Below are 27,256 nucleotides of genomic sequence, written 5' to 3'. Positions count from 1 at the left end.
CGAGCGAAGCTTTGCCACAAACATTGGGACTGCACAAGCCTATATTGATGGGCTTAGGAAAATCCAAGTTTTCCCCTCATTTAAAAGCAAGCTAATCCTATCTGACAGGCAGATAGTATACTCAGTACTGCTGCTAGTGGAAAAGTCTCTTTAGGCATAACAATATTTAAAAACAAAACATAATGCTTTGTTTTCCAGCTAGATCCAAACTGTACCTGATTCAGACTTGTAATTATTTAGCATCATCAGGTAAATGGGGAAGTTTTTAATGTGTGTTTATGTAATACTGGAGCAGCTTGAATTGCTGCTGTTTTAAATTCCCTGGAATTCTCAAGTTCTCACTTTAATGGTTATGGGTTCCTGTTAAAAAAACAGGAATTTCATAAATTGTGTTATGAAAGATTTCAAATACCATTGAAATATATTCCACTCTTAATGTAAAAGACTCTTCATTTAAAAAAACAAATAAAAGTTTAGATTGAAGTTTAAAAGGTGTGTGTGTGTAAGTCTTTAGCCCTTTAAGACTTTAATTTCCTTGACTGATTGGCTTTATTAATATTTTAGCAATATTTGCTGTGCTCACAAGTGTACTGACAAAAGATGACTGGTGGAACCTCCTCCTGAAAGCCATATACTCTTTATGTGACCTTTCCCGATACAAGGAGGCAGAGCTGCTGGTGGATTCCTCACTGGAATATTATTCATTTTATGATGATAGGCAAAAGCGCAAAGAGCTGGAGTACTTTGGTCTTTCAGCTGCAATTCTGGACAAGAACTTCAGAAAAGGTTACAACTATATCAGGTGAGAAGTGTTGGACTGTAGCTGATCACAACGTTGTGTTTTTTAATGGTCTGTATAATGATTTCCATTGAGGTTGTAGTTACATTGCTGAGAACATTTGCTGCTGATGTAAAATAGTTAATTTCTGAATTGCCATTGGGCTGATCTGTTGTTTCTAAAAGAAACAGAATACTGTTTACTTTAAATGTGCCTTAAAAGCAGATTCATTGACTGAAATGAAGGGGCTCTTTGGTGTCCTTTAATTGCAAAGCAATGTAATACAGTAGCTAGCTCTGTGTGCAATGCAGCTATTTGGTCATCGTGATGTACATTATGAAAGTACTCTACAAGCTTTCTTATCCCAAGTTTGTCTCTTTCACTGATCTAACGTTTACTTCTGGGAAGTCCAAAGGGAAAGAATAGTCTTAAAGCAAATTGTAGCTCCTGTGGCTTCCTCTACAGACTGTTCACTCCCTGATTTATTGCATATTTACATACAAGATATTCAATAAATGCTTTTTGCTCCTGTTTTAGGATAATGTTAATGGAAAATGTTAATAAACCACAACTCTGGAACATCTTCAATCAAGTCACCATGCATTCTCAGGATGTACGACATCATCGCTTTTGTCTTCGATTAATGCTGAAAAATCCTGATAATCATGCACTGTGTGTCCTAAATGGGCATAATGCATTTGTATCTGGTAGTTTCAAGCATGCTCTCGGTAAGGCCATCATTATACTGTACTAATATCAACAAGTATGACCTTTAGGGGTGTGAAATGTTGCTCTCCTGTACTTATTTTTACTATCAAATTTCTCATATTTTGAGTATATTTTTTTCAAAGTAGAGTGAATGTGCCCTTCAGGTAGGAAAAAATCGCTGAGTATTTATTTCCTGCTTCAATAAATGAAGTACAGTTCTTAGTTAGTGTGAATAGGCATTTTCATACTATTTAACCATTTGGTAACAGAATCTCTGAGCATTAGCGAATGGACTGGCAATGTTTCAGTGTTGGTTTAAAATATATATGGTATACGTGATTTAGAAGTTTTCTAACTAACCTGCAAGAAAGATAATTAAATGATTACACTAAGAAAGAAACAGGCCCATTTAACCAGCAGTATATGGCAAATGTGAAGTTTTAAGTGTTTGTTCAAAGGAATATTGCAGGGTTAATTTAAGAAATTGTCGTCAGCCTATGCCGTGTCAGAGAAGAGCAAGTTACCAATAATATAATTAAAATAAACAAGAAGTCGCCATTTTGCCAATCTCTGTATGTAGATTAGGGCAGAGGAATTGGGCAGGTTCTGATAGCAACCACTCAAAGTCCAGAGTTGTGAAATCAGTTGGAGGTCTCAGCACGGTTCTGATTGGATATGAGGCCACATTAGAAGAAAAAAAAAAATCAGCATCCTGTTTGGCACTCCTTTTGTAACTCAGGGGAGTGACCCAGGGCTGGCTGGTCCTGGAGCTTGAACCCGCCCTCCCACTCTTAAGAGTAGTGCCTCCGGTTCGAGTTGAGGCACACTGGAGGTGGTCAAGTGGCGGGGGGTCTGCATTGCCACTATCCATGTCTTACCTGTGTTGTGGATAACCATAGAAGGCAGCCAGAATTTTCAAAGACTACTGATTTTGAGTGCCTCCATTTTTGGATGTTTAACTTGAGAGACTTCAAATGGGTCTGACTTTCAGGAAGTGCTGAGCACCCACACTCTGAAAATCAGGTGCCTTTAAAGTATCTAAAGTTGGACACCCAAAATCACCTACTCTCTTTCAGAAGTCTTGGGTGAAATCCTTGTCCTGTTGAAGTCCATAGGAGTTTTGCCATTGACTTCAGTATTCTTCTTCTTCTTCCTTCACAAGGCTGACTGTTTGACATCTTTCTCAGCACTAATAGTCAAGAAAAAGAAAATGTGTGTAATGAATCTTTTGAAATTAAAATTTGTGTTCCATTAGAAAGTGGCATTTTCTTTATAAAAAGACAATAGGAAAATAAGATGTTTCTTTCTCGTCAAGTAACCACAAGGCACTCAATCAGAAACATTGACCATGTTCTGAATTATGATAGTCTTTCCTCTAAAGAGCATTAACCGGGCATTAAAATAAATAAGAGGCCTAGATCTTTAGTTGTTTTGTTTTTAATATGCTAGAAGCAACCAGTTCACCATGGTGCAAAAACAAGGGGGCAGAACCTCAACTGGTATAAATGATCATAGCTGCATTGACTTCAGTTAAGCTATGACAATTTATACCAGTTGAGGATCTGCCCCAGGTCTCTCAAAAGAAAATACATTAGAAAGTAGTATACACCAAAAGTCTAAAGAATTTCCTCATGATGTTTGAAGATATTGTTGCTGTTGCACCTTGCCACTCTGAGCTACAACCCCAACAAGACCCTCTTTTCCCCCTCCTAATAAGTCTTTGTTTTTATTCTGATATGTTTAAGTGTGGTATCTGAGAGCTGCTGAAAACATGAGAACTGCTGCAACTCATATTCTCCCTCTTTCCTGTTTTGATGTAGTCATTTTGAAATCTGATTCTCTTTCTTGTTTCCTTCCTTTTTTCAGTTCACACTTCCAAAAAAGTGTTAGGTTTTTTGAAAAAAATGAAACCCAGTTTAAGAGAGAGTGTATCAGATCATTTACTCCTGTTTCTCCTAGGACAATATGTGCAAGCCTTCCGTACCAAGCCAGATGAACCTCTGTACAGCCTTTGCATAGGCTTAACTTTCATCCACATGGCATCTCAGAAGTATGTGTTAAAAAGACATGCTCTTCTTGTACAGGTGAGTTAGTTTGTTCTCCTTTGTGCATAGCACATGCTGTCATTTAGTTCTGTCATGGCTCACACAGTTACAGCTCTGACACATTATTAGAGCTGATTGACATTTAAAAAATAGAGTTAGGGTAGAATTTTCAAAACCCTCCAAGTACCTTAGGAGCACGCGTCCCAGTGACAGTCAGCTTGTGCTCCTAAGTCACTTCTGTTCTTGAAAATCTCCCCTTTGTGAATAAAAGCAATTCAGTTCATTTTGTTATGGGTTGGGGAATCTTTAATTATTTGCATATATTTAGGCAGCTGCCATGTATTCATGAAAATAATTTCAGCTTCACTAGCTTTAGTATGGATGTTTATTCATCTGACCCTTGTGCTGGAAGCGAAGCATTCACTACTCTGGTTTTTAAAAACAAGAGTCCCTTACCCAAACAGGGAACAGAAACACCACCAAATGACTTAGATGACTAACCACAAATAATGTAGCTGAAGCAAAGAGTTCACAAATAACCATAGGTTGAAAATTTTGTCCAAAATATTTGCTGAAAACCTACAAACCAAGGGAGGATCATAGGAAGATCATCATTCTGGATTGATTCATGAATGATTCATTAACAAAAACGGGCTAATTCCTACAGAGCATAATAAATAGTTTGACTGCTCTACGAACTGCACAGTAGGGCTGAGAGTCAAATAACAGTTCTTCACTGAGCACATTGAGACTTGTGTGTAATGCATGGAGGAGCATTAATCAGTGAGCAATCCCTAGTAACTTGTTAAGGGCTAGAGCTCACAAGATGCTGAGTGCTCTCAGTTCCCACTGAGGCAACGTTGGGCCCGTGAAAGGTTTTGGGCTGGTCTGTAATGATCCAATTGAGGAAATCTTGTGCTCTTTACCCTGAAGGCATTAGGGACCATGGTATAATGGTATTAAAGTGATTTACCTTTTGATATACTGCAATGGCTCTGCTCGGTTGTATAACTGGCTTGCAAGTTTTGTACAGGAAAGTGTGTGGATAATCAGCTGTGCATAAGATCACTATGGACAAATTGCCTATGAAATTTAATTTTTTTTAACCTAAGCCCCTGAAGAAAATGGCATTGATTTAATTTAAAAAAGTAACAAACTAATTTGCATCTGCATTTTCAACCTTATAAGTCAAATTCCAACCCATACTCTTTTTCTGAAAAGATTTCAGCTACTGTCTGTTTTTAAAATATGACACACATTGAAAGTGCTAATGCAACATCACTGTCCTTTCTGTTGATTTCTCCTGGATGCCTGTATTCAAATTTAGGTTAATTACCTTGAAGGTTTACACGGATTCCTGGATTTGCATGGCCCACAGACTCTCTTCTTGGATTGCAGCTCCAGCACAGCTCTTCTTGAATTGCAGCTCTATCTTTTTTCACATTCAACTAATCCCATTTCTTCGTGTCCGCACCTGCCAGACAGTTGGGGCTGAACAGCCCCACACTGGATCTGAAGCGTGTGGATCAGGCCCATTTCTGGTACTGGCACAATCCTGATTTTCTTCATTATTTCAAATCCCTTCCTTGGAAATTCCAGGTGTTTTTTTTTTATTATTCCCTCTACTCCTCCTCCCCATACCTTTCAGTGAACCAAATGAGGTGAAGAGCTAGGGCCAACATATTCCAGTTTGGGGGCATGGAGTTAGGCATTTAAATACAGGGCCTGATTTTTAGAAGTGCTGAGCACTTGCAGCTCCCTTTAATTTCAATAGGAGTTGCAGGTGCTGAGCAACCCTAAAATCAGAGCACTTATGTAGATGCCTAGCTTTACGCATTCAAGTTTGCACACTTTGGCCTAATTTTAAATATGTTTAACTATTTTTTCCTGTGTAATAATCCTTCCTTCCTATCTCTGTTGCTGACAGTCTCCAAAGAATATACTTGAAAAATGTCACCCTCCAAAGATGCCTTCCTTTTTGTCTCTGCTTTTCTCATTTCATGTTCACCTATGTTGAGGGTTTTTAATCTTTGCTTACTTCTGATTTGTTTGTTCAGTACTTCAGCCAGACAGCGACATAGTGGTGACTCTAATTATCATCATCAGCTGTTAGAGTCTGAGCTAATTCCTTACTGTTGAATGAGCTCTCTTCTCTGATTATCAATAGTGGCTGTAGAAATTATGCCCCCTGGTTACAGCAGAGGCTGCACATTCTTGTGTGACATCAAAATGAGACATGACCCTTGTCATTACTGTACAGTAATTTGTGTTCCATTTTTCGCCTCCTGCTGAACCCAATTTGATTTTTCCCAAGACTCTTTCAATTGAAAAAGAGAAATATTCTGGTGGATTTTAATCTTAAAATGGTTGTGTTGAATGTGTTCTCTTTGGGAGGTGACTCTGGTCCTAACACCATCACCTTTGTAGCACTGTATAGACATTAGCTAATGAATGCTCACAGAAACCCTGGGAGGGAGAGAGGCAGGCAGATGTATCATCTCGCATTTTATAGATTAGAAACTGAGGCCCAGAGGTTGAATGACTTTACCAAAGCTACATAGCCAGTCAGCGGCAGAGGTGGTGGTAGGGATGGGGGCAGTAGATCCTTCTGAATTGGGGGCAGAGGGATAGGAGGGAGAGCAAGGGGAATTACCTGGTGCTTAGGGTGGGGGCAGCGCGTGGAGCCCCGTGCCCCCCCTGCCTAGAAGCCGGACCCGCTGCTGGCCGCTTCCGGGGCGCAGCACTGTGTCGGAACAGGTAGGCACTAGCCTGCCTTAGCTGGGCAGCACCGCTGACAGGACTTCTAACATCCCGGTTGGCGGTGCTGACCACAGCCGCTAGGGTCCCTGGATGCTAAGCAAGGCAGTGCCTTACATGCTGCGACCCAGTATTGAGTCGCGACCCGAACTTTGAAAAACACTGGTCTAGTGGCTAAACCGCAGGACAGGGGAAATTGCAAGTTCTAGCTCTGCGAGAGTTGGGTTCCTATGGGAAAACTCTCGTTGGCTCAGTAGAAGCATGATTAGATCCTTTGTCTTTTTACTTAGGATATGTGAATTGTTCATTACTTTACCCCGAGCTGTTTGTTCCTGCCCTTTTAATTTTTTTTATTGGCTGTGTTGCAGAGTCTGCAAACAGCTCTCTATGGGAAGATTCAGCTAGGAAATTGCCCAGCACTCAAGTGCAGCTTTCCTCTGGAGAGTACACCCAAGATAATATCGTCTTGTGCTATATAGAAAGATCTGCATAGCGCAAGCTCATAAAAATTCACCCTCTCCCTGCATGTTGAGAGAGAGATGCACAGCTTCTTGACCCCCGCCCCCAGATATGAACTGCATAAACTGTATTATGTTATAAACAAGAAATAAGTTTATTAACTATAGAAGGTAAATGTTAAGTGATTATAAGGGATAGCAAACAGAACAAAGCAGAAAGAAAAGGAGTCCTTGTGGCACCTTAGAGACTAACCAATTTATTTGAGCATGAGCTTTCGTGAGCTACAGCTCACTTCATCAGATGCATACCGTGGAAACTGCAGCAGACTTTATATATACACAGAGAATATGAAACAATACCTCCTCCCACCCCACTGTCCTGCTGGTAATAGCTTATCTAAAGTGAGCATCAGGTTAGGCCATTTCCAGCACAAATCCAGGTTTTCTCACCCTCCACCCCCCCACACAAATTCACTCTCCTGCTGGTGATAGCCCATCCAAAGTGACAACTCTTTACACAATGTGCATGATAATGAAGTTAGGCCATTTCCTGCTCAAATCCAGGTTCTCTCACTCCCTCACCCCCCTCCAAAAACCCACCCCCATACACACACAGACTCACTCTCCTGCTGGTAATAGCTCATCCAAACTGACCACTCTCCAAGTTTAAATCCAAGTTAAACCAGAACATCTGGGGGGGGGGGGGTAGGAAAAAACAAGAGGAAATAGGCTACCTTGCATAATGACTTAGCCACTCCCAGTCTCTATTTAAGCCTAAATTAATAGTATCCAATTTGCAAATGAATTCCAATTCAGCAGTTTCTCGCTGGAGTCTGGATTTGAAGTTTCTTTGTTTTAAGATAGCGACCTTCATGTCTGTGATTGCGTGACCAGAGAGATTGAAGTGTTCTCCGACTGGTTTATGAATGTTATAATTCTTGACATCTGATTTGTGTCCATTTATTCTTTTACGTAGAGACTGTCCAGTTTGACCAATGTACATGGCAGAGGGGCATTGCTGGCCCATGATGGCATAAATCACATTGGTGGATGTGCAGGTGAACGAGCCTCTGATAGTGTGGCTGATGTTATTAGGCCCTGTGATGGTGTCCCCTGAATAGATATGTGGGCACAATTGGCAACAGGCTTTGTTGCAAGGATAAGTTCCTGGGTTAGTGGTTCTGTTGTGTGGTATGTGGTTGTTGGTGAGTATTTGCTTCAGGTTGCGGGGCTGTCTGTAGGCAAGGACAGGCCTGTCTCCCAAGATTTGTGAGAGTGTTGGGTCATCCTTTAGGATAGGTTGTAGATCCTTAATAATGCGTTGGAGGGGTTTTAGTTGGGGGCTGAAGGTGACGGCTAGTGGCGTTCTGTTATTTTCTTTGTTAGGCCTGTCCTGTAGTAGGTAACTTCTGGGAACTCTTCTGGCTCTATCAATCTGTTTCTTTACTTCCGCAGGTGGGTATTGTAGTTGTAAGAAAGCTTGACAGAGATCTTGTAGGTGTTTGTCTCTGTCTGAGGGGTTGGAGCAAATGCGGTTGTATCGCAGAGCTTGGTTGTAGACGATGGATCGTGTGGTGTGGTCAGGGTGAAAGCTGGAGGCATGCAGGTAAGAATAGCGGTCAGTAGGTTTCCGGTATAGGGTGGTGTTTATGTGACCATTGTTTATTAGCACTGTAGTGTCCAGGAAGTGGATCTCTTGTGTGGACTGGACCAGGCTGAGGTTGGTGGTGGGATGGAAATTGTTGAAATCATGGTGGAATTCTTCAAGGGCTTCTTTTCCATGGGTCCAGATGATGAAGATGTCATCAATATAGCGCAAGTAGAGTAGGGGCTTTAGGGGACGAGAGCTGAGGAAGCGTTGTTCTAAATCAGCCATAAAAATGTTGGCATACTGTGGGGCCATGCGGGTACCCATAGCAGTGCCGCTGATCTGAAGGTATACATTGTCCCCAAATGTGAAATAGTTATGGGTAAGGACAAAGTCACAAAGTTCAGCCACCAGGTTAGCCGTGACATTATCGGGGATAGTGTTACAAAACAAAACAAAGCAGGTTACTAAGCAAATAAAACAAAACACACATACTAAGCTTAAGATCTTAAAGAAACTGGTTTCAAGAAGTAATTTCTCACCCTAAATGCTGGTTGCAGAAATTCTTGAAGGCTAGCTACCCTGCTTGCAGCTTAAATTTTCAGGTATCTTATTCACAGACCAGATCCCTTTTCCAGCCTGGGTTCAGTACTCCTCCCCCTTTCCCTTTGTCCTTGTTCCTAGTGTTTCCAGCAGTCCTCCTGGGTGGGGATTCAGTGAAGAGTGAACCAAGATCAACTTAATCCCCAGCCTTAAATACGATTTACATAAGGCGGGAATCTTTTGTTTCCCAGTGTTGATCTCCCCCCCCACCCCCTTTTAGAAGTCCAAGATGGTGTTTAGTACCAGGTGACAGGACCACCTCACCAAGTAGTGTCACATCTAGTCCCAGGAAGCCTCTGAGGAAGGAGAGATTAGTATCTTCAAAAGTCTCATTGTTTCTTCCTAATGGCCCAACAAGGCTGATGGGCTGTTGTCTGGTGGGTGTCTCCCAACTACACACACAGTTGTAATTATTACATAGTCAATATTCCTAACTTTAGATACAGAAATGATACATGCATATAAATTGGATAATCACATTCAGTAAATTACAACCTTTCCGATGATACCTTATAAGACCCACCTTGCATAAAATATATCTGTTATGCCATATCCATATCGTAAGCATATTTCCATAAATAATATGGAGTGTAACATCACTGCAGGTTCTAATTCAAATGGGGATAAAGGGGGCTGGGGTGGGCAAGTGTTTAAAAAAATAGTAGACAAGAGGTGGTGTTCTAAAGCGTAACAGATACGGGGTTAAGCAAACAATCTCATTGTATCCCTTCGTTCCTCCCCTTCCTTTTGTCTCACTATTTAGATGGCAAGTTCTTCAGGGCGTGGGCCTGTCTTACATGTGTGTAAATATCTATCAGAGTTGAGTGCTATAGAATATAGTAATAATTCTGAGCAATTTTGCTCACAGTTTATCAAAAGATCTGTTTGTTGTCTTCACTGTGTGAGGCTGCTGAGGCAACAAAGAATCTCCTCTGTTAGTCTAGTGTGTCATGGAAATTGGATGGCTTGTTTTTGCATTTGGCCTTAAATTAGGCAGTTATATTTATGGGCATAAACCTCTTTTTGCAAATTTAAAACATGCTGCTTATTGTTTTATAAAAAATAAAGCTTCCAATGTATGTTTTGTGCATAGGGATTCTCTTTCCTTCACCGGTACCTGGGCCTCCGTGGACCATGCCAAGAATCTTTCTATAACCTAGGCCGTGGCCTTCATCAGCTGGGATTAGTGCATATGGCAATCCATTATTACCAAAAGGCACTGGAGCTTCCTCCTCTCATCTTAGAGGTACCGTATGGTTAAACATTTGAACTATAAAAGTAAAATCAGATCAGCATTACTAATATGTTTTAACCAGAAGTAAAGCATGAGTGTCCAGTTTATATTTGCATTGAATAATCCCAGTGTAATTTTAGAGGCACTAGAGAAAGCACTTAATTTAATTGTCATCTGAGCTGTATTCATGAACACGTATAACTCAAATTGCTCAGGTAATGATTGTCAGGTTTATTTTATTATCCGCCTGGTGTAGCAACGGCAAGAAAATGGTTGCTGAAGAACTTTGCCACCTGAATAAAGAAGCATACATAAGGTCCATTTTAAAAGCCAGAATAATATTAAATATAACTGGTATTTTCTCTGTTTCATGATTATGAAGGTTTAGTATAGAAATATAGAATTCCAATGTAACTATCTGAACGTGGTGGGAATGAACTGAGTACCTAGATGATAAAGAACTTGCCCATGTGTGTTGTTGCACTGATTTTGTTACGTTTTTTAATGTAACTCATGGTATATTATCCATGCAAGCTAGTAAATGATTTTTTTAATTCTTTCAGGGAATAGAAGCTGATCAGACAGACTTGCGAAGAGATGTTGCTTTCAACTTGTCACTAATTTATCAGAGCAGTGGAAATTTAAGAATGGCTCAAAAGCTGTTGTATACATATGGAATCGTATGATGGAGTTTGTGGCACCTGTTTATGACTAAGAGGTAGCCTGCTAGGAAAATAACATTTGTCATTTCCACTGGGGCAATGAGGATCTCATGCATTACACACCAATGGAGAGACCCATTCAAAAAGATGTGTACATATTTTTTCTAAACTGATCTAGCTGTGATTGGATCAGAGTTACTAGTTACTGTATATATTTTGTTTCCTGAACTTTTAAGCTATTTTTTCTGTTTCCTGAGGTTGGAACTGTAAAATGCCCCGATACAAGCAAGGTTCAACAAGCAGGCTTTTGTGAGCAGCTTCTCCAGACCTATTTAGATGTTGGTCGAGCACGTTATTGATAAGTTTTTGTGAAGCCTGAAGTTGGTGCTGGTACACAGAATTCTCAGGGACTAAAAATGTGTACTTTTTTTTTAGAAGATTTTTAAAAAGTAATTTAACTGGCTACTGTCCAAGTTCCATTCTGGCAATTGGTTACATTTGCCATGTACTGTACAAAATTGTTACTGTTATATAGGAGAGGGAAGACTGAAGAAATGGGCTTGAAGGGCAGGGGAAGATATAAGCTGAACACCCCCAGACAATAGATGCTTTGGATTCCTGGGAGAATTTTTCCAGAGAGAAGGGGGACAAACTTAACGTTACAAATAACTGTAATTGCAAGACCTTTAAAGTACTTAAAAAGGATGATAAAGATTCCTAGAAAAATATTTTATTTCATCGCAAGCTGTGTCTAAGAAAAGTAATTTTCTTATATTACTAAATCGGTGTCACATCGGTAAAAGGTATCCATTTTCAGGAGTATTGTAATTGGTCTAGTAAATATCTTTATTTATAAAATCAACAATCATTTAAATAACTTATTCTCAGCAAAAACAAAAAAAAGTCCTAAGTTGTGTAGTGGGCTAAACACTTGTTAGGTGTCATAACCTACACCCCATTATCTTCCTGTATTAAATAATTAAATATTGAGAGAGAGGTGCTGCAAATTCTGCATATTGCTTCGCTAATCAAGAATGATAATTCCGATTATACAGGTGTCATATGTTGATCTTATCCTGCAGAGAAATAACGTCATGCTGGAAGTGATGATGATAGTCCTATCTCTGAAACTTATCTTCAGTAAGATTTGTTTTAAAAGTCTTTGTAGTATTACAATACTAAATTTCGGTACGTGTAGTACTTTGAGCTGGCCCAACTAATTGAAGTTTAGTGGTAACGCGAATTTTATTAGATAACACATTAGTCAGTTTGGTGGTATAACCAGGCTCATGCATTAAATCTCAGCCACTCGTTACAGCTCTTGAAGAAAACTGGAACAAAGGTCTTGCCAAATTCTCTGTTCCTGGTGAACCAAAATATAATTTGTTTATATTAGATCAGATGATGAGATCAAATGGTCAGACAAAATGATGACACATACATACTACTGTTGAAAGTGTGCTGTTCGCTCATCAACACAATTAAAAAAAAAAATCTCACAATCTGTGGACTTCTGATGTGCTGAAGGTAAGAGAAAATGACTTGTGTTTTGGAGGATAGGTCATAACTGGCCAGCATTTATAGTATCCCGAATATTATACCTTCTTCCCCAAAAGTCAGCTTTAATTCTACTATTTTCTAACTTGAATGCTAGACTTTGCAACCTTAATTTGGCTCCCTTTTTTATGTCCGTATGATAGTCTCTAATTGTATGATCAGATACTGTTTTTTCCACAACTTTATTCAGTGCACAGGACAGATGGCACTCAGGGAATTAATTGGATCCAAAACATGAATGCACAGAAGCTTCTCAGAGAACCTTGTTAAGAATTTAACTTGTGAAAAACAATGTATTTTTTTTCTTAACTGCGTTCTCGGAAATGGCCAAACTGCTTTTGCTAAAACAACAAAAAAAAATCAGCTGGAGGTGGAAACCTTTAGCTTAAATAGTTGGCAAAGTTGTAATCAATTGGTAAGTGGCTTAGAATGGAAACATTTTTTAGGCAACTTTAACTGTAGTTGCTGCCAGCTCTGATATTCCTTTCCCAAGTTATTTTCTTACTTTAAACTGTAGACCGTTCTGTAACAAATAATAAATTATTACAATATTGGGCTTAATTACCTGGATAGTCTTGTTCTTAGAGTGTGCTTAGATACAGTAGTGGTGGGTAGCTTGGACCTCCCTAGAAGGTTGTTTACAAAAGTGTCTACTCCTTGTCCTCAAACCCTAACCACAAATGTGTTCTGTCTGAGTGACACTGGGAATGACCATTAGAAAGCTGCTTGCTATTCTCACATGTATGTACTTTCATTGAAGGCCATGGATCCAGAGTAAGGGCTAACAGTGTGTAATGCTATATAGCTCTATAAGTGAGCATATTTTTATTTAGTTTTGCCATCTTCCAAATATTGCTGAGGTAGAAAATGTTTGTTTAGTAGAAATTTCACACTTCCTATAACGACTTACCATGGCAGCTCATAGTTCTTATCCTGATTATCCATTTACAGTATGGCAGTGTCAATGAAAGTTGTACAGGTGAGTTGCATCATACGCACATTTAACTTATGCAAATTCAACTATATGCGCTCGGCAAAAAAAGAAAAATAAGATACCTGTAAATAGCGCGGGCGATTCCATCGACCATTCCACTCAATGAGCATATGCCCTGGAGTGAGCGTGAGATGGGAGACATGAATCTGCTGTTCCCTCAGTCAGTCTCAGTTCCTGCTTGCCTCTCATAGTGTGAGCATCTCGCCACGCTGAGTGTGATTCTAGTGTTTAAAGATACATATTTTTCGTACAACATGGCCCCTAAACTCAAGCCAACTACTTCATCTGGTGCTCAACCGAAGAAACAGCCATCTGTTGCAACGCTGGAGGAAAAACTGGCTGTGTTGGACTTATTGAGAGATGGTATGTTGGTCTCCAACGTGGCGCGTAAATATGGCTGCAACAAATCTAGCATCTGTGCCATCTAGATTCGAGAGAGAGAAATTCTTCAAGCTGTGGCATCAAGTGCTCCAATAACTGCTAAGGTGATGAGCTTGGTGCGTGTTAAGACTTTAGTGAAGACTGAAAAGGCATTAAACTAATGGCTGGAAGACGTGAACTGTAAACGTGTGTATCGATGGCAACACATTGCGAGAAAAGGCTCTTAGCCTCTACACGCTGTTCAAACCTCCCCCTGAAAAGGGACAGCCTTCTGATGAGAAGGAATTCAAAACCAGCCAAGGTTGGCTTAACAGTTTTAGGAACCGCTTCAACCTCAAAAATGTGGAGACTACTGGTGAAACTACATCTGCCAATGAAGAATGATTTAATTTCTGAATACGATCCCTCTATGGAACGAAGCCTCAAAATCACACGTAGTATTACAGATGATTTGAGACCATACCAAGAAATGTTTGAACAGCTCAAGAGACAACAGCGGCAGTTGCCGATCACCATGTTTTTAAAGGAAAAACAACCAGCAGCAGATGAGCCTACGCAATCAACTTCTTGAGCTGAACCAGAGCCAACCACTTCGTCTATGACTCGCTCTCCATCACATCCATCCTCCTGGATCGACATCAAGCCGTCAACCCCCTGTAATTACCCCCCCCATAATTAAAAATACATTACTGTAAAATTATATTTTGCATATGTACTCTTTATACTGTACATTAGTGTATACATTTATACATATTACTGTACAGGGTTGTATACACAAAACCATGTACAGAATACTGTACTTTATGGGCGATTTAAGGGATTTTCAAGGGTAATTTTGACAATACGCAATTTTAGCTTTACGTGCTGACTTTAGAACCTAACCCCCGCGTAAGATGTGACTCCACTGTACATCTACTCCTACCAATATTCAGCAGGTGGTGGAAAAGTTAAGGTCTGAATTTAACTCTAACTACTACAATGAATTTAAAACCACAACTCCAGTAGTGGGGAAAATAAAGTGATCTCTGCTGTCGTATTGTCCCATTTGACAATTTTTAGAAAGAGTTGGGTGCTTTTGGAAATCCCATGCCATAAAACTGAGTTAAAAGAACACATCCCATGGCTTTCAACAGCATGTGTGCTCCTACCTTCATTGAGTGGGGGGGGAAGTCCAACCCATAACTGTGTACTGCGAGACAGTATCTAATTAGAAAAAAGCTGTTTTTTTCCCCTCTCCTCCTTCAGAACTATGGAGACCACCCAGCCCAGAACCTCTCAGAAGTGCAGTCCTAGCTATCTTTGCTCTAATTCTGTAGGGCTCAGAAGGCAGTGGCAGGTCAGTGCAGGGTGGCAGGGAATAGCTGTGCCCTGCAGGAAAGGCTGGTTGGTGACTCTGGAGCTGCTATTCTTCCTTCAGTGTCAGTGCCCCAGCATGGTACTAGGAGCACCCGTCCCCTGCTTCAGGCACAAAACAGAGTTCCTGCCCAAGCCTAGGGTGCTGTGTGTAAGAACAGCATTAACCATACTGTTCCTGTAAAATTAAGGTAATTGTATTCTGCCTTTATCAATTTACTATGTAGTTATGATAGGCTGTGGTATCCTGCCTTCCTATCATGCTGCTCCTCCCGCCACGATGAAGGGAGTATTCAGCAAAAACTATTCAGTGAACATCAAGGCATTTCCCCATCCTCTGGGCTTTACTGTAGCAGGCTAGTGGTTAGGATGAAAAGCACTACAGCAGCGTAAGTATTACTCTATGCTTAGACTGCGTCTAAGTCTCACCACACTCAGTCCTAAACACCTCAGGACAAGTGCTTATTGGGTACTTGTTTAAAAGAAATAATAGGTTTCATGTACCATGGATTAGAATGACAAACTGCAAATATTTAAGTATTAATTAAAGCAGATTTAATGACTATTTAAATACAAAGTCAGCAGATATCTATACATAGCAATTATACACACAGCACTCCAGTGCCCTGTATCTGTGAAAAGAGGGCCTGATGAAAGAAAGAATCCCTACCCACTAATCACTAAAACAATGGCTCCTTGGTAGCAACAACTACTAAAGGAAACTGGATGGTAGCAGTTGGAGCTGTCTTCCCTCACTGGACCATACCTCATAGCATCTCTTTTTAGATGAAGGGCAGTGTGTTTTGTCATTAACAGCCACATAGCTTAACGAGATCAAAGTGTGAAATAAAGCAGCCAGTGCCACGCTAGGTTGGTTTCAGGCTATGCCTACAGCTTGGTGCTAACGTTGGCAGAGTTAGACTACGCTACTGATACTGACCCAAGAGGAGAACAGGGCTATAGAACAGAATCCTACACATAAGCTCATTTTAACCCCACCACTCAGAAGTGATGTGGTGTGCAGAAACTCAGCTCGCCAGCGGTAGATTGGGAGGAGGAACATAAGGTTGTATTGAAGACTTCTGCTGCTTAGGAATTTCAGCAACATAACAGGATCTGAGCCAAAGGCTACTGAAGTTCATGAAAGATACCTATTAGTTTTAATGGGCTTCCAATCAGGCGCTTAATCACTAAGGGTCTGATCCTGTTTTCACTGATGTCAATGGCAAAATACCCATTTGACAGCAATAGGGGCAGGACCAGGTCCTAAAATAATGGTCCAGGCTGTTGTAGCATAATTAAGTTTATATGACAAATGTAGGTATATAAAATGGGTGGAATGATTGTTATTTGCCAAGTCCCAGCAATATGCTTGGCTCTGTACACACCACAGAGGAAGAAGGCATAGCCTTTGTCCCACAGAGCTTCAAACTAGCCCCACAAAAACAAATGGATCAGACAACTGGAGGAAGCTTAGGAAACAGCACTGTAATTATTAAAATTAGGTGTGTAACAGCACATCTGATGTAGCTGGGTTACACCGTAAGCCAAGACAGACTGAGTTTTAAGGAGGGAATCTGAGCTACTCATAAGTGCTCATTAATTGAACAGTGGATGAAAATTGTTCGTTTCTATATCATAAGGGAATGGTAGTTAAAGTCTTAACCCACTGCAACTACGAGTGTATAGCACCTGCTCTGGACACCACCTGCCCTTTGGGTAACTTGTTCCAAGGTCGTGCAGAATTAACCAACTCTATTAATCACATGGGTACCAATGGTGCAAGGTGTTCTGCCTGGCAGCCTCTCACACCCACATGGAGCACCTTCCAGCAATGGAGCCTTGGGCAAAGACAGGGATCCTGCAATTGCTCAAGGGCACTGTCCTCCTCTCAGTGCCCAGACCCAGGGCTCCTTTTACTGCTACTAATGGTAGCTGTTCCCATCAGCTAAGAAGGGATCCTCCCTGTACTGGTCAGGTAACCATCAGTATCCAACAGTGGACAACTGCCCTCTTTCAGCAAGTTTACCATCACCAACCTAGGAATCCAAAAGACCATCCCCTGGATAGGCAGAATCCTTGCACAACAATCTGAGCTCTCAATAATAACGATGTCTCCTCACTTTGCAGGGCTCATTCCAACCCACTCCCCTCCTCTTGAGCTGCTAAAACACAAATGAGAGATGTGACTGGAGACAAAGATCCAGAACATAAACTTACTTGTATAGGAAGCTTTAGAGATAGGAATAATTTCTTTGCTATAAATTACGGTTTTGCTAATCTGAGTTCCATGATAAAGTGTTTAAGCAAACTAGTCCCACTCAAAGGCCATGTTAGGGTGGGGGAAATGGAAAGCTACCTCACAAAATAATACATTCCAGAATGTGTCAGAGAGGTGAGACTTATTAGCTAAGCTGAACTGGAGCACACAATTTAAATTAATATTCCAAAACCTGTCTGCACTGGTCTCCCATCAGCCAGCCAGTCAATGTGCATTTTATTTGAAGGATCTTCCTCACTGAATCAGAGCAGACCCTGTTCATAAGTTCATACAGGACCTCTGCTTACACCCACTCAAAAATCTTCTGAAATATGCAGATGCTTATAGATCAAGATACTTCAACCTTAGGGCTCATCTTCCAGCATGTGAAGATCTGGTCTGAACTGTGGTGTTCACAAGTGCAGGGTGGGATGGCAGCCTGGAAGCTCCTGGGTTAGATGACATCACTTCCTGTCTAGCTCAGATTGGTACTTCCTGGAGATGAGTTTGAGCTGCTGCTTAGTCTCCCAGCGATTCAGGGAGGCTTGGCTAGGGAGTTTCATGGCCTTTTCCTTCTCCATCTGTTAAAGGACAGGGTACTGGATGAAAACTGATCTATCCCCTCTCATTCCCAATGAACAGTAGAAAATACAGAGATTGCAGCAGCTCAAGATACATCTTTAGAGCAAGGTCAAACAGCTCTCTGGGAATTGCCACAGCTGTAAGAGACAAAGGCTCTGAGATCTGCATACAAAACAAGGTAAGGAGAACTGTCTTTACAGAACTGTTTGGATGAGTGTCGGAGGAGAATAGCAGCAGTCATGGAGAAAAGCAAGAGAAGAAGGCACACTAGAGCCACTCATTTTCAATACAGTTTTTTGGGTAGGAGCTTAATCAGACCTAAAATATAGCTGGAGAGAAGCAGGATATGGAAAATGGAGAGAAAGGGCTCCATCATTCCTCTCCTGTCTCCACCTGGCTCTAGTAGGTTCAACAAATGTCATCTCCCCACCAAATAAGCACATTCTGTGAAACATCAGCAAGAAGTTAGAGAACTAAACTTCAAAACCTTTGTCCAGGGGCTTACTCCTTTGAGAGTGTTTTCCTGCCCCAAGGAGATGCTAGTTGGGCTGAGAGAGGTGGGGGCTGATGGGAACTGCAGAAATCAACAGGGCTTAAGAAACCAAAATTCTGATTGTCACCTTTAACCTGCTAAAGAAATGAGTTAGGAAACAGGGAAAATTTTGGTCTGAGGTCTGCTCTTCCCCTCGCTTGAGGTGGGGAAGCTTTGTTTGGAGATCACGCCTCTCTGCTCCTGCTCTGCATACAGCAGAACATCACAAAGGGGCAGAGTTTTCTTATAGTTCTCCAGAAACTCTCCTGCCCATGTTATATGCATTCAAACAAAACAGTGTTGGCTTTCTTCTGGCACTGATACTCACCTCTGCATAGGAAACACCTGCTATAGTCCTGCATGGCCTTGCTATTACCTTCACTTCAACAAGTGCCAGCACTCTTCCTTGCAACAGCACGGCCTGCCTGTACTCAGACCATTGCTCCTCTAACATACACAGGGAACTCTACTACAGGCTGTTCCCTGTTCCTCATCCTCCCATTAACTATGCACCTCTACCTTGAAAGTAAAAGCAACTCCCTTATTTACCTCCTTGCCATAGTTCCTTTCACTGGGGATATTCTGCTGTTTGTTTTTCACTAGCTCTAGCTGCAGGCTGTCAAATTTAGATTTGAACCAGTGGTGAGCTTCCTCCAGGTTAGCTGTGATCTGAGGAAGAGAGTAGTGATTAGAGTCAGAAAGAGAACTGTTAGCAGTTTCAACTTCTGGGCTGCACACCAGACAGGCAAGATTTCAAATCCAGACTTCTTTAAATCTCCCACCTCTATGTAAGCATAGAGCACGCCACTTGGCCATCCTGGCCTCCTTCCTACAACATGGTGGAGGGGGTGGAAAGGTCCACACTGCACTGCTGTTACCCCCTTATTGAGTAACTAATGGGCCTCTCATTGGCACTAGCCCAAGAGAAAATTCTAACTAGAGGGAAAAGCATCAAGAAGTTGGTAGAGGAAGAGAGTAAAATGGAGGCTAAATACAGCAAACCACAGAAGAAAGAGGGGAGAGAGCATGGCCTTTGCTTGGCAATGTGCTGGCACCAGGATCATTTAAAGAATGACAAATGCTGTAAAATTAGCAAGTTATTTCACATCCTGTGTTAGCAAGAACTCTTGTTAAGGACAATCCTATATGCAGATAATAGAATCATAGAATATCAGGGTTGGAAGGGACCTCAGGAGGTCATCTAGTCCAACCCCCTGCTCAAAGCAGGACCAATCCCCAACTAAATCATCCCAGCCAGGGCTTTGTCAAGCCTGACCTTAAAAACTTCTAAATAAGGCGATTCCACCACCTCCCTAGGTAACGCATTCCAGTGCTTCACCACCCTCCTAGTGAAAAAGTTTTTCCTAATATCTAACCTAAACCTCCCCCACTGCAACTTGAGACCATTACTCCTTGTTCTGTCATCTGCTACCACTGAGAACAGTCTAGATCCATCTTCTTTGGAACCCCCTTTCAGGTAGTTGAAAGCAGCTATCAAATCCCCCCTCATTCTTCTCTTCTGCAAACTAAACAATCCCTGTTCCCTTAGCCTCTCCTCATAAGTCATGTGTTCCAGTCCCCTCATCATTTTTCTTGCCCTCTGCTGGACACTTTCCAATTTTTCCACATCCTTCTTGTAGTGTGAGGCCCAAAACTGGACATAGTACTCCAGATGAGGCCTCACCAATGTCGAATAGAGGGGAACGATCACGTCTCTCGATCTGCTGGCAATACCCCTACTTATACAGCCCAAAATGCCACTGGCCTTCTTGGCAACAAGGGCACACTCTTGACTCATATCCAGCTTCTCGTCCACTGTACCCCCTAGGTCCTTTTCTGCAGAACTGCTGCCTAGCCATTCGGTCCCTAGTCTGTAGCGGTGCATGGGATTCTTCTGTCCTAAGTGCAGGACTCTGCACTTGTCCTTGTTGAACCTCATCAGATTTCTTTTGGCCCAATCCTCTAATTTATCTAGGTCCCTCTGTATCCTATCCCTACCCTCCAGCGTATCTACGTCTTCTCCCAGTTTAGTGTCATCTGCAAACTTGCTGAAGGTGCAATCCACGCCATCCTTCAGATCATTAATGAAGATATTGAACAAAACCGGCCCAAGGACCGACCCTTGGGGCACTCCAATTGATAACAGACTGCCAACTAGACATGAAGCCATTGATCGCTACCCATTGAGCCCGACAATCTAGCCAGCTTTCTATCCACCTACTACTGCTACAAAGTACTGTGCAGTTTGAATTTAAAGGACCTTTGTTACTTACTCCCTTACTTATCCTGGAGACCTCCCTTGTGAAATAACTACAGTACTGTACAATTTGGAACCAAATTACTGTAACACTTCTGTAAGGTATTGTGCTTTGGACTTCTACTGTGCAATACCATCGGCTTTCAATAAGCGATGAGGTGCATGGGGAAATGTGACTCACCTTTAAAAGAGGTGGTTTGGAGTAATGTCATTCAAAATGGTACAATATAGCAGCTCACACTGCTTAATGGAGAGGACAGATGTGCAGGTGTTTTAAACTTGTCAACATGCACAAGCCATTGAACCAGGTGGAAACTGACAGACATGGAGAGAACTTCCTCTTACAGGCCTAACTAAACTATAATAATTTGTATAGGAGACTGTTAAGAGCTCTAACAGAAGAAGGGCCTGGGATAAGCACTAGCCAATGACCATGGGGAGAAATAGACTGTGGCTGCACCTTACTTCCCACCTCATCAAAGGCTTGTTCTTAACACTTAAAGGGCCTCCCAGTGCATGTCCCACAAACAAATCTTGTCATCCCCAAGGACGGATAACTCTTGCTTTGTACCAGAGGATCTCTTCTTTCCCACTGTTGTACTCACCTGTTCCGATTCTACACTGGCTTCTTTCAGTTTCTGCTCAGTTTCCTCTTTGCATTTCTTCAAGTGTTTGACTGTATCATCTAGCTTCTGGAGAGAGAAAAATAACACCCAGACCTCTCTCTTTATTTTGCTCATACAGGACATAACACAAACCACTTCTATATAACAGAATGAGCAGGAATCTGGACTGGAAAGTTTTGGTAGAATAACTCCCAGCCCAGTAGGTCAAATATTTAGTTCCATAAAAGCCCATGCCATACATTGCTGTCCATGCTCCAATAAACAGCTATAAAGAGAGGTTATAAAAGCCCCCTTGGCATGGGAATGAGCACCCACCACTGGTAATAGGACCCTACAGTTATGGCCCAGCAACATGCTCAGGGGCAATAAGCATTCAGACTCCAGGACAGGATCATGCAGCTCAGCACGGATCATACTGTGTTTCCAAGGCTGTGAGCATTTTACCTGACATTGGTTCTCTAGCTGCCGCCGCACTTTCTGCTCCATTTCCAGCTGGGCCTCCAGCTGCCTGTTCCGTGTTGCCACTTCATGCTGGTTTTTGGCCAAGGTCTGCATCTCACTCTGAAGACTTGTTAACTCTGTCACGAATTTCTGGATGCTCTGTGACTAGAGATGGCATGGAAGTGAGATCTCAGTGACCACATGCAGATTCTGATCTAATGGAAAGGGGAAGTTGTATAGTGAACTCCCACCTGCTCATAGTTTTTTTTCTGATACTGCTCCTTGATCAGCTCCATTTGCCTCAGCTCAGATTCAATCTCCTGAAAATAATTTTAAATGAAAGGAGGAAGCTCCAGTGAAATTGTTTAATGTGACAGAGCTTGGGCTGCTCCAAACGCCATCCTTACTGTGTGACTGAGATTTGGAGTAACACATGCTCTGCTGGGGACAAGCAGGCAGCAGAGTGGCATTCGAGCCCAGCACAGAGGATCTTCATTAAGACAGGGAGAGGGAGGCACAAGCACCCAGCAGTGTTCTACTGACTGGAAATCACTCATTTATAAAAGGACACAAAGGCGGCCAGAAGCTGTAGGCCCTTCCCTTCAGCATGACCTATTGGCAAAAAGATGCCTTATCCAATCCACTGAACTGGGAAACAAAGGACTACCGTGAAGTGATCTGTCGAACTATCGAGTGATTCCATAGCAAAAAGAGCATTTAATGTAGGGAAAAAAAGACACAAAAGACGAGCATTTCCCAGCTATTACTGACACTATAAGACTCCTACTGGCACCAGGTTTTCTCAATACCAGTGGCAGTATCCTGGCCTGGCCCCACTGCAGTGACAGCAGTAGTTCTTCCCATTACGAGGAGAGATGGTGTATGAACAGGGTTTTTCAGAGTGAAAAGGTATCTGCACAAACCTTTATCCTCTCTGTGTTCTGGATGTTGTTAGTTTTGGAGGCCAAGTAGTGTCTGATTTGAGCTCTTTGGCTCTTTAGCTTCCCCCTGTAACTGACCAGGGACTTTTCCAACTCCATTATTTTCTGCCGCAGCTCCCTGTTAGCCCGGGACACTTCAGCAGATTTGGAAGAAGCCTCTTCCAGGGCTTTCTTCAGCTAGGAGGCATATAGAAGAGGTTAGTTCATGTTCATCCCCAAAAATGTCTGGCTAGGGTAATCAGAGACATGTATTTCCTGTGAATATCACCAAAAAGAGAGTCTCTGGTACGTAGCTGTTAAGCTGGATCTTCCAGTTATTCATAGGGAATGAAAGAATACACAGGTTAACCTCTGGGTTTCTGAATACTTCTAAGGTCAGAGGACACAGATGATAGAAAGAATATAGCCCATGACAGACCAAAGAAGCAGAGACCACTGTTTTACTGCCTCTTCTCTTCCATATACCATGTTTTTATGACAAGGATTTTGCAATAATTGGAGGCTGCTATCAAACATCATACAACCTTCAAACTATAGCCTTTTGGTCCTTCCTGGAAACCATATTCTAATTAATCTTTGGTTTATTCCATAGGCCTTAGAGGGAAATACAGTTAGGTTTGCACAAAAAACAAAAGGGGAGGGATAGATGTGATAAATAAATCACTAACTATGCTACAGCCACCAGAGCATCACTTTGTCCACTGCAGGCCAAAACTCTCTTATGTTGCTACCAAGTGATATTGCAACACAAAAGGGGGACAAGAAGTGTCATAGATCACTTTTGTTTTCTTCTTGTTGGGAAGCAGAGCTCTTCTCGGGAAACTGATCATGGAAGGAATCTTGCAATTCTGCCCCTCCTCACCTCAGCAGATTCCCTGTGACCTGCTTTCCTTGTAGCCTCTCGCTCGGTCTGAAACTGCTTCTTCAAGGACTCCAAGCGTTTGGTATACAGCTTTTCTTCCATTGTGGCTTCTTCAATTAGCTGCTCCCTTTCAGGAAAGAAGGAAGACAAAAGCTATAGGAAATAAACCATACTGAGTGAATTCATAAACACTACAAGTGGGAAGACCTGGCCACAAAAAGAAAACAGCAAGAAAAAGTGATGGTCCAAAAATATTTTCTGTGCTTGGGTGGGCCTCATTTTGCCACATTATGTGCGCCATGAAGATTTGACTTAGCTTTTGAAGCATGGCAGTCCAGGAGGCCAGTTCAATTTGTTCATTCAACTGCACGTTCAGCACATTTATTTCCTCAACAACAGCTCCAAACAGAAATACAAGACAGATTCTCCTTGTCTGAGGGAGGCTTTCCTCTCAGAGCCAGCAGGCGTCTGCTGTAGGCCAGCCTGCAGAGTTCTCCCAGGAGAATGAGGCGGACTGCTCCAGCTCATAACATTCCTCAACTCCTATCAGCAAGCAGCCTGCAGTTCCCAGGAGGCAGACTCCTTCCCCGCCCCCATCCCCTCCTGGCAGTACAGGAACAACAGCCATATTGCAAGGCTGTCAGTGGCAAGTGCTGCCAGCCACGCAGGCATATTCACTCAAACAGCAGAATAGTGCTCCTGCATTCTGGGCTGCGCCACACATACAGCCCAGAGGAAAGACTGGGCTCCATTTGCAGCCTTCCAATACTGCAGAGGAGCCTGGAGAAGTCACTGCATCAGCAGGCAAACGGCTGGTTCATGAGGGCTTTGCACCAGTCCATCAATCCACCAAGCTGCTGGCTCAACAGTCACACCACAGAGATTGTTGCTGCAACTGACAAAAGCATGGAAAGGGCCACAAGCTCTGCAGCTAGAAATGGAAAAGCAAAGTGTTGTTTTTTCCAGCCACGGCACCTTGCACTTGTTCTTACCTGCAGGCCATCAACTGCTGATGCTCAATTTCTTTCCTGTTTATTTCTTCCTGAGTATGTATCAGCTTGCTCTGCAGGGTACTATTGGCCTGCAGAGCTTGTTCCAAACTCAAAGCAAGCTTCTTGTTGTCTGCTCTAGCAACTTCTAGTGCTTTACAAAGTGGGTCCACCTCAGGGGTAAAGAGAGAGAGATCTAATTTATATTTAATTGAATGAGAAGAACTTCTATAAACACTCCTTCCCTCACCAACTCCCCAGTAAGAACAGAAGGGATCTTTTTCCCAGTCAGTGTCAATTCGCTCGACTAGAACTCTGGCAAATACAAATGGTGTGTTAGCAGCCTCTGCTTAATGCTATCAATTGTGGGCAACTGGTGGCCTGTGGGAAGTCCTTAGACTCAATTTCAGAAGACCAAGCATCACATCCTGCTTTCCATCAAGGCTTCACAAGACAGCAAACTTCCTTCCAAGTGAAGGCTGTCCATGGTAGACATAACCATGACTGACACTAACAACTGCCCTGTCTATATTAAGGGCAAAATTGTCTTTAAGTGTTAGGTTTTAAAACACAATTCTATTTTGTTTTAAGTTTCTCCTGGTATAGACATGGCCGAAGAGATGCCTCCAATGCCTCCAGCAAAAGACAGAAAACTAGACTAAATATTTCTAAGTTTAAACACAAGCAGCAATGCCCCCCTCTTTCCCCCCCCCCCCCCAAAAAAAAAAGAGAGGTAAAGAGGAGAATGTGAAGAACAAAATAAAGATATTCATGAGAAGGAAATGCACATTTCAGAAACCTTTGTCCACATTCTCTGTTCCCATTTGAAGACAGCTGGAAGTTTAGCTCTCTCAAGGCATCTCTGGATGGAGTAAAACTTCCTTTCTATAATCTCCATAAAATGATCTACCCCAGTGTTTACAGATTTTGCCTTGTAAGTTTCCTGGCAGGTACTCCCCCACATTCCATCTTCCAAAAAAGCAGGATGGTTCAGTACCACAGAACTAATCCAACCTGTTATCATTGGAAAAACTTGGTCTCTACCTGACTATTGTGCTGAGTTTCTATGACAACCATTTTGGCCTGGTACTGTTCCAATTCTGCCTCTAATTTCTGGATTTTTTGTTGGCTCTGGGTCCTGCAAACAAAAGGAGAGAGAGAGAGAATAAATCACTCAAGGGGCATGGTTAACAGCAAAGCTACCTATGCATTCTTCTCCCCTGTAGAGCGGAGGTCATATCACAGTTTTCTATTTTCAAAGTATCTCGTTTGGACTGGAACTGAATTTTAATTTCGGTCAATCTTCTCTCTCAACTCCCAATTTCTTCCCCCTCTGATGCACACCATGAGATGATGAATTGGCTTCAGCCACAGCTATCATACCATTTGGTGTATTCCCAAGCAGCATGTAAAGGTAGGCCAAATGACATTAATGTTAGCTCTAGGCATCCAAGATCAGTTTTAATTTTATAGCATCATCCAGTTCCCAGCACAATGATTTGCTGTGCAGCAATGTACAGCTATCTCCCATTCATGAAAATCTGCCACACAGGGATTGCTGGCCTATAGTATAATGACTGGCATTATATACATGGCTGACAGGAGTTGCCTGCCTATAAATACCATTGTAAATGTGACTGGCATGCTTCATTGGCTCACATCACAACTGTAATTACAAGTTCTGCCAACTCATCAGTCTGAAACTTTCTTTTACAACTAACACAGAGTCCACAAACATAGGGAAGAAAGTGTTGCAAATTCTCAGATATCTTTGATCTGTGAGATTTTGGGCCAGGATGTTAACTGGTTCAAACTAGAATAAAAATCACAAAAAATACAGAATAAATTCTGTTCACACAGGAAATAGAGCAGTCTTTCCATGTGCTAATCAAGTTAGATCAGAGACAAAAATACAGTTAATGTGCTATTTACATTTACACTACAATCTCCTCTCTGCTAGATGCCTATATAAGATCCTATAGGGATTAATAATCAGATATTGGCTTTATAATAACAGAGCACTACACCTAAAATTTAAAACAAGCAACAGTTACTACACAAAGACAGACAAATTGCAGGGTATGTGCACCCGGAAATTTGCAGAGATACTCAAGGAGTTATGCCTCAGTGGGGAAAAATTTTATATGTTAGCAGGGATCGGCAACCTTTCGCATGCAGCCCGGCCAGGGTAAGCCCCTGGAAGGCTGAGCTGGTTTCTTTACCTGCTGCGTCTGCAGGTTCAGCTGATCGCAGCTCCCGCTGACTGCAGTTTGCCGCTCCAGGCCAATGGGGGCTGCAGGAAGCAGCGCAGGCTGAGGGATGTGCTGGCTGCCATTGGCCTGGAGCAGTGAACCGCGGCCAGTGGGAGCTGTGATTGGCCAAACCCGCGGACGCGGCAGGTAAACAACCCAGCCCGGCCCGCCAGGGGCTTACCCTGATGGGCTGCATGCCAAAGGTTGCCGATCCCTGAGTTACAAGTATTAAAACAGTCTGTAGAAGGTTTTTGGATGTTGATTCCCACTATCCCCAGTTATAAATCCCTACACATGACTAACTTCTGGAGATATTTTTATGAAGTCTTGTGCAACAGGCACACTGCACTTAATGATAGTTGGTTAACAGAGAAGGCAGTGTATTCTCAACCGCAA

General features: G+C 42.1%; 2 protein-coding genes across 6 annotated transcripts in view; one reads left to right on the top strand and one right to left on the bottom strand.

The window, feature by feature from the left end:
• Positions 1 to 14,465, top strand: part of GTF3C3 (general transcription factor IIIC subunit 3) — a 31,368-nt gene extending 16,903 nt beyond the window's left edge. Inside the window, exons 15-19 of the mRNA XM_077830499.1 lie at positions 565 to 802; positions 1,316 to 1,506; positions 3,446 to 3,570; positions 10,031 to 10,183; positions 10,735 to 14,465. Coding sequence (XP_077686625.1) covers positions 565 to 802; positions 1,316 to 1,506; positions 3,446 to 3,570; positions 10,031 to 10,183; positions 10,735 to 10,857 — 830 coding nt within the window. The 3' untranslated portion in view covers positions 10,858 to 14,465. The remainder of the gene's footprint in view (positions 1 to 564; positions 803 to 1,315; positions 1,507 to 3,445; positions 3,571 to 10,030; positions 10,184 to 10,734) is intronic.
• Positions 2,471 to 27,256, bottom strand: part of CCDC150 (coiled-coil domain containing 150) — a 61,214-nt gene continuing 36,428 nt past the window's right edge. For 2 of the 5 annotated variants that reach the window (XM_077830491.1, XM_077830494.1), the window contains 9 exons: positions 25,653 to 25,746; positions 24,612 to 24,781; positions 23,620 to 23,746; positions 22,740 to 22,934; positions 22,068 to 22,136; positions 21,820 to 21,981; positions 21,355 to 21,441; positions 19,042 to 19,161; positions 15,651 to 17,959 (listed from right to left, as the gene is read on the bottom strand). In XM_077830491.1, coding sequence (XP_077686617.1) covers positions 17,843 to 17,959; positions 19,042 to 19,161; positions 21,355 to 21,441; positions 21,820 to 21,981; positions 22,068 to 22,136; positions 22,740 to 22,934; positions 23,620 to 23,746; positions 24,612 to 24,781; positions 25,653 to 25,746 — 1,141 coding nt within the window. In that variant the 3' untranslated portion in view covers positions 15,651 to 17,842. Of the gene's footprint in view, positions 2,676 to 15,650; positions 17,960 to 19,041; positions 19,162 to 21,354; positions 21,442 to 21,819; positions 22,032 to 22,067; positions 22,137 to 22,739; positions 22,935 to 23,619; positions 23,747 to 24,611; positions 24,782 to 25,652; positions 25,747 to 27,256 lie in introns of those variants that run through there. The other 3 variants (XM_077830493.1, XM_077830492.1, XM_077830495.1) reach the window with 3 other exon arrangements.

Source organism: Eretmochelys imbricata, chromosome 11, assembly GCF_965152235.1.
Source record: "Eretmochelys imbricata isolate rEreImb1 chromosome 11, rEreImb1.hap1, whole genome shotgun sequence".
Lineage (NCBI taxonomy): Eukaryota > Metazoa > Chordata > Testudines > Cheloniidae > Eretmochelys > Eretmochelys imbricata.
The sequence above is the reverse complement of the archived record's forward strand: the minus strand, read 5'-3'. Positions and strand labels throughout refer to the sequence as shown.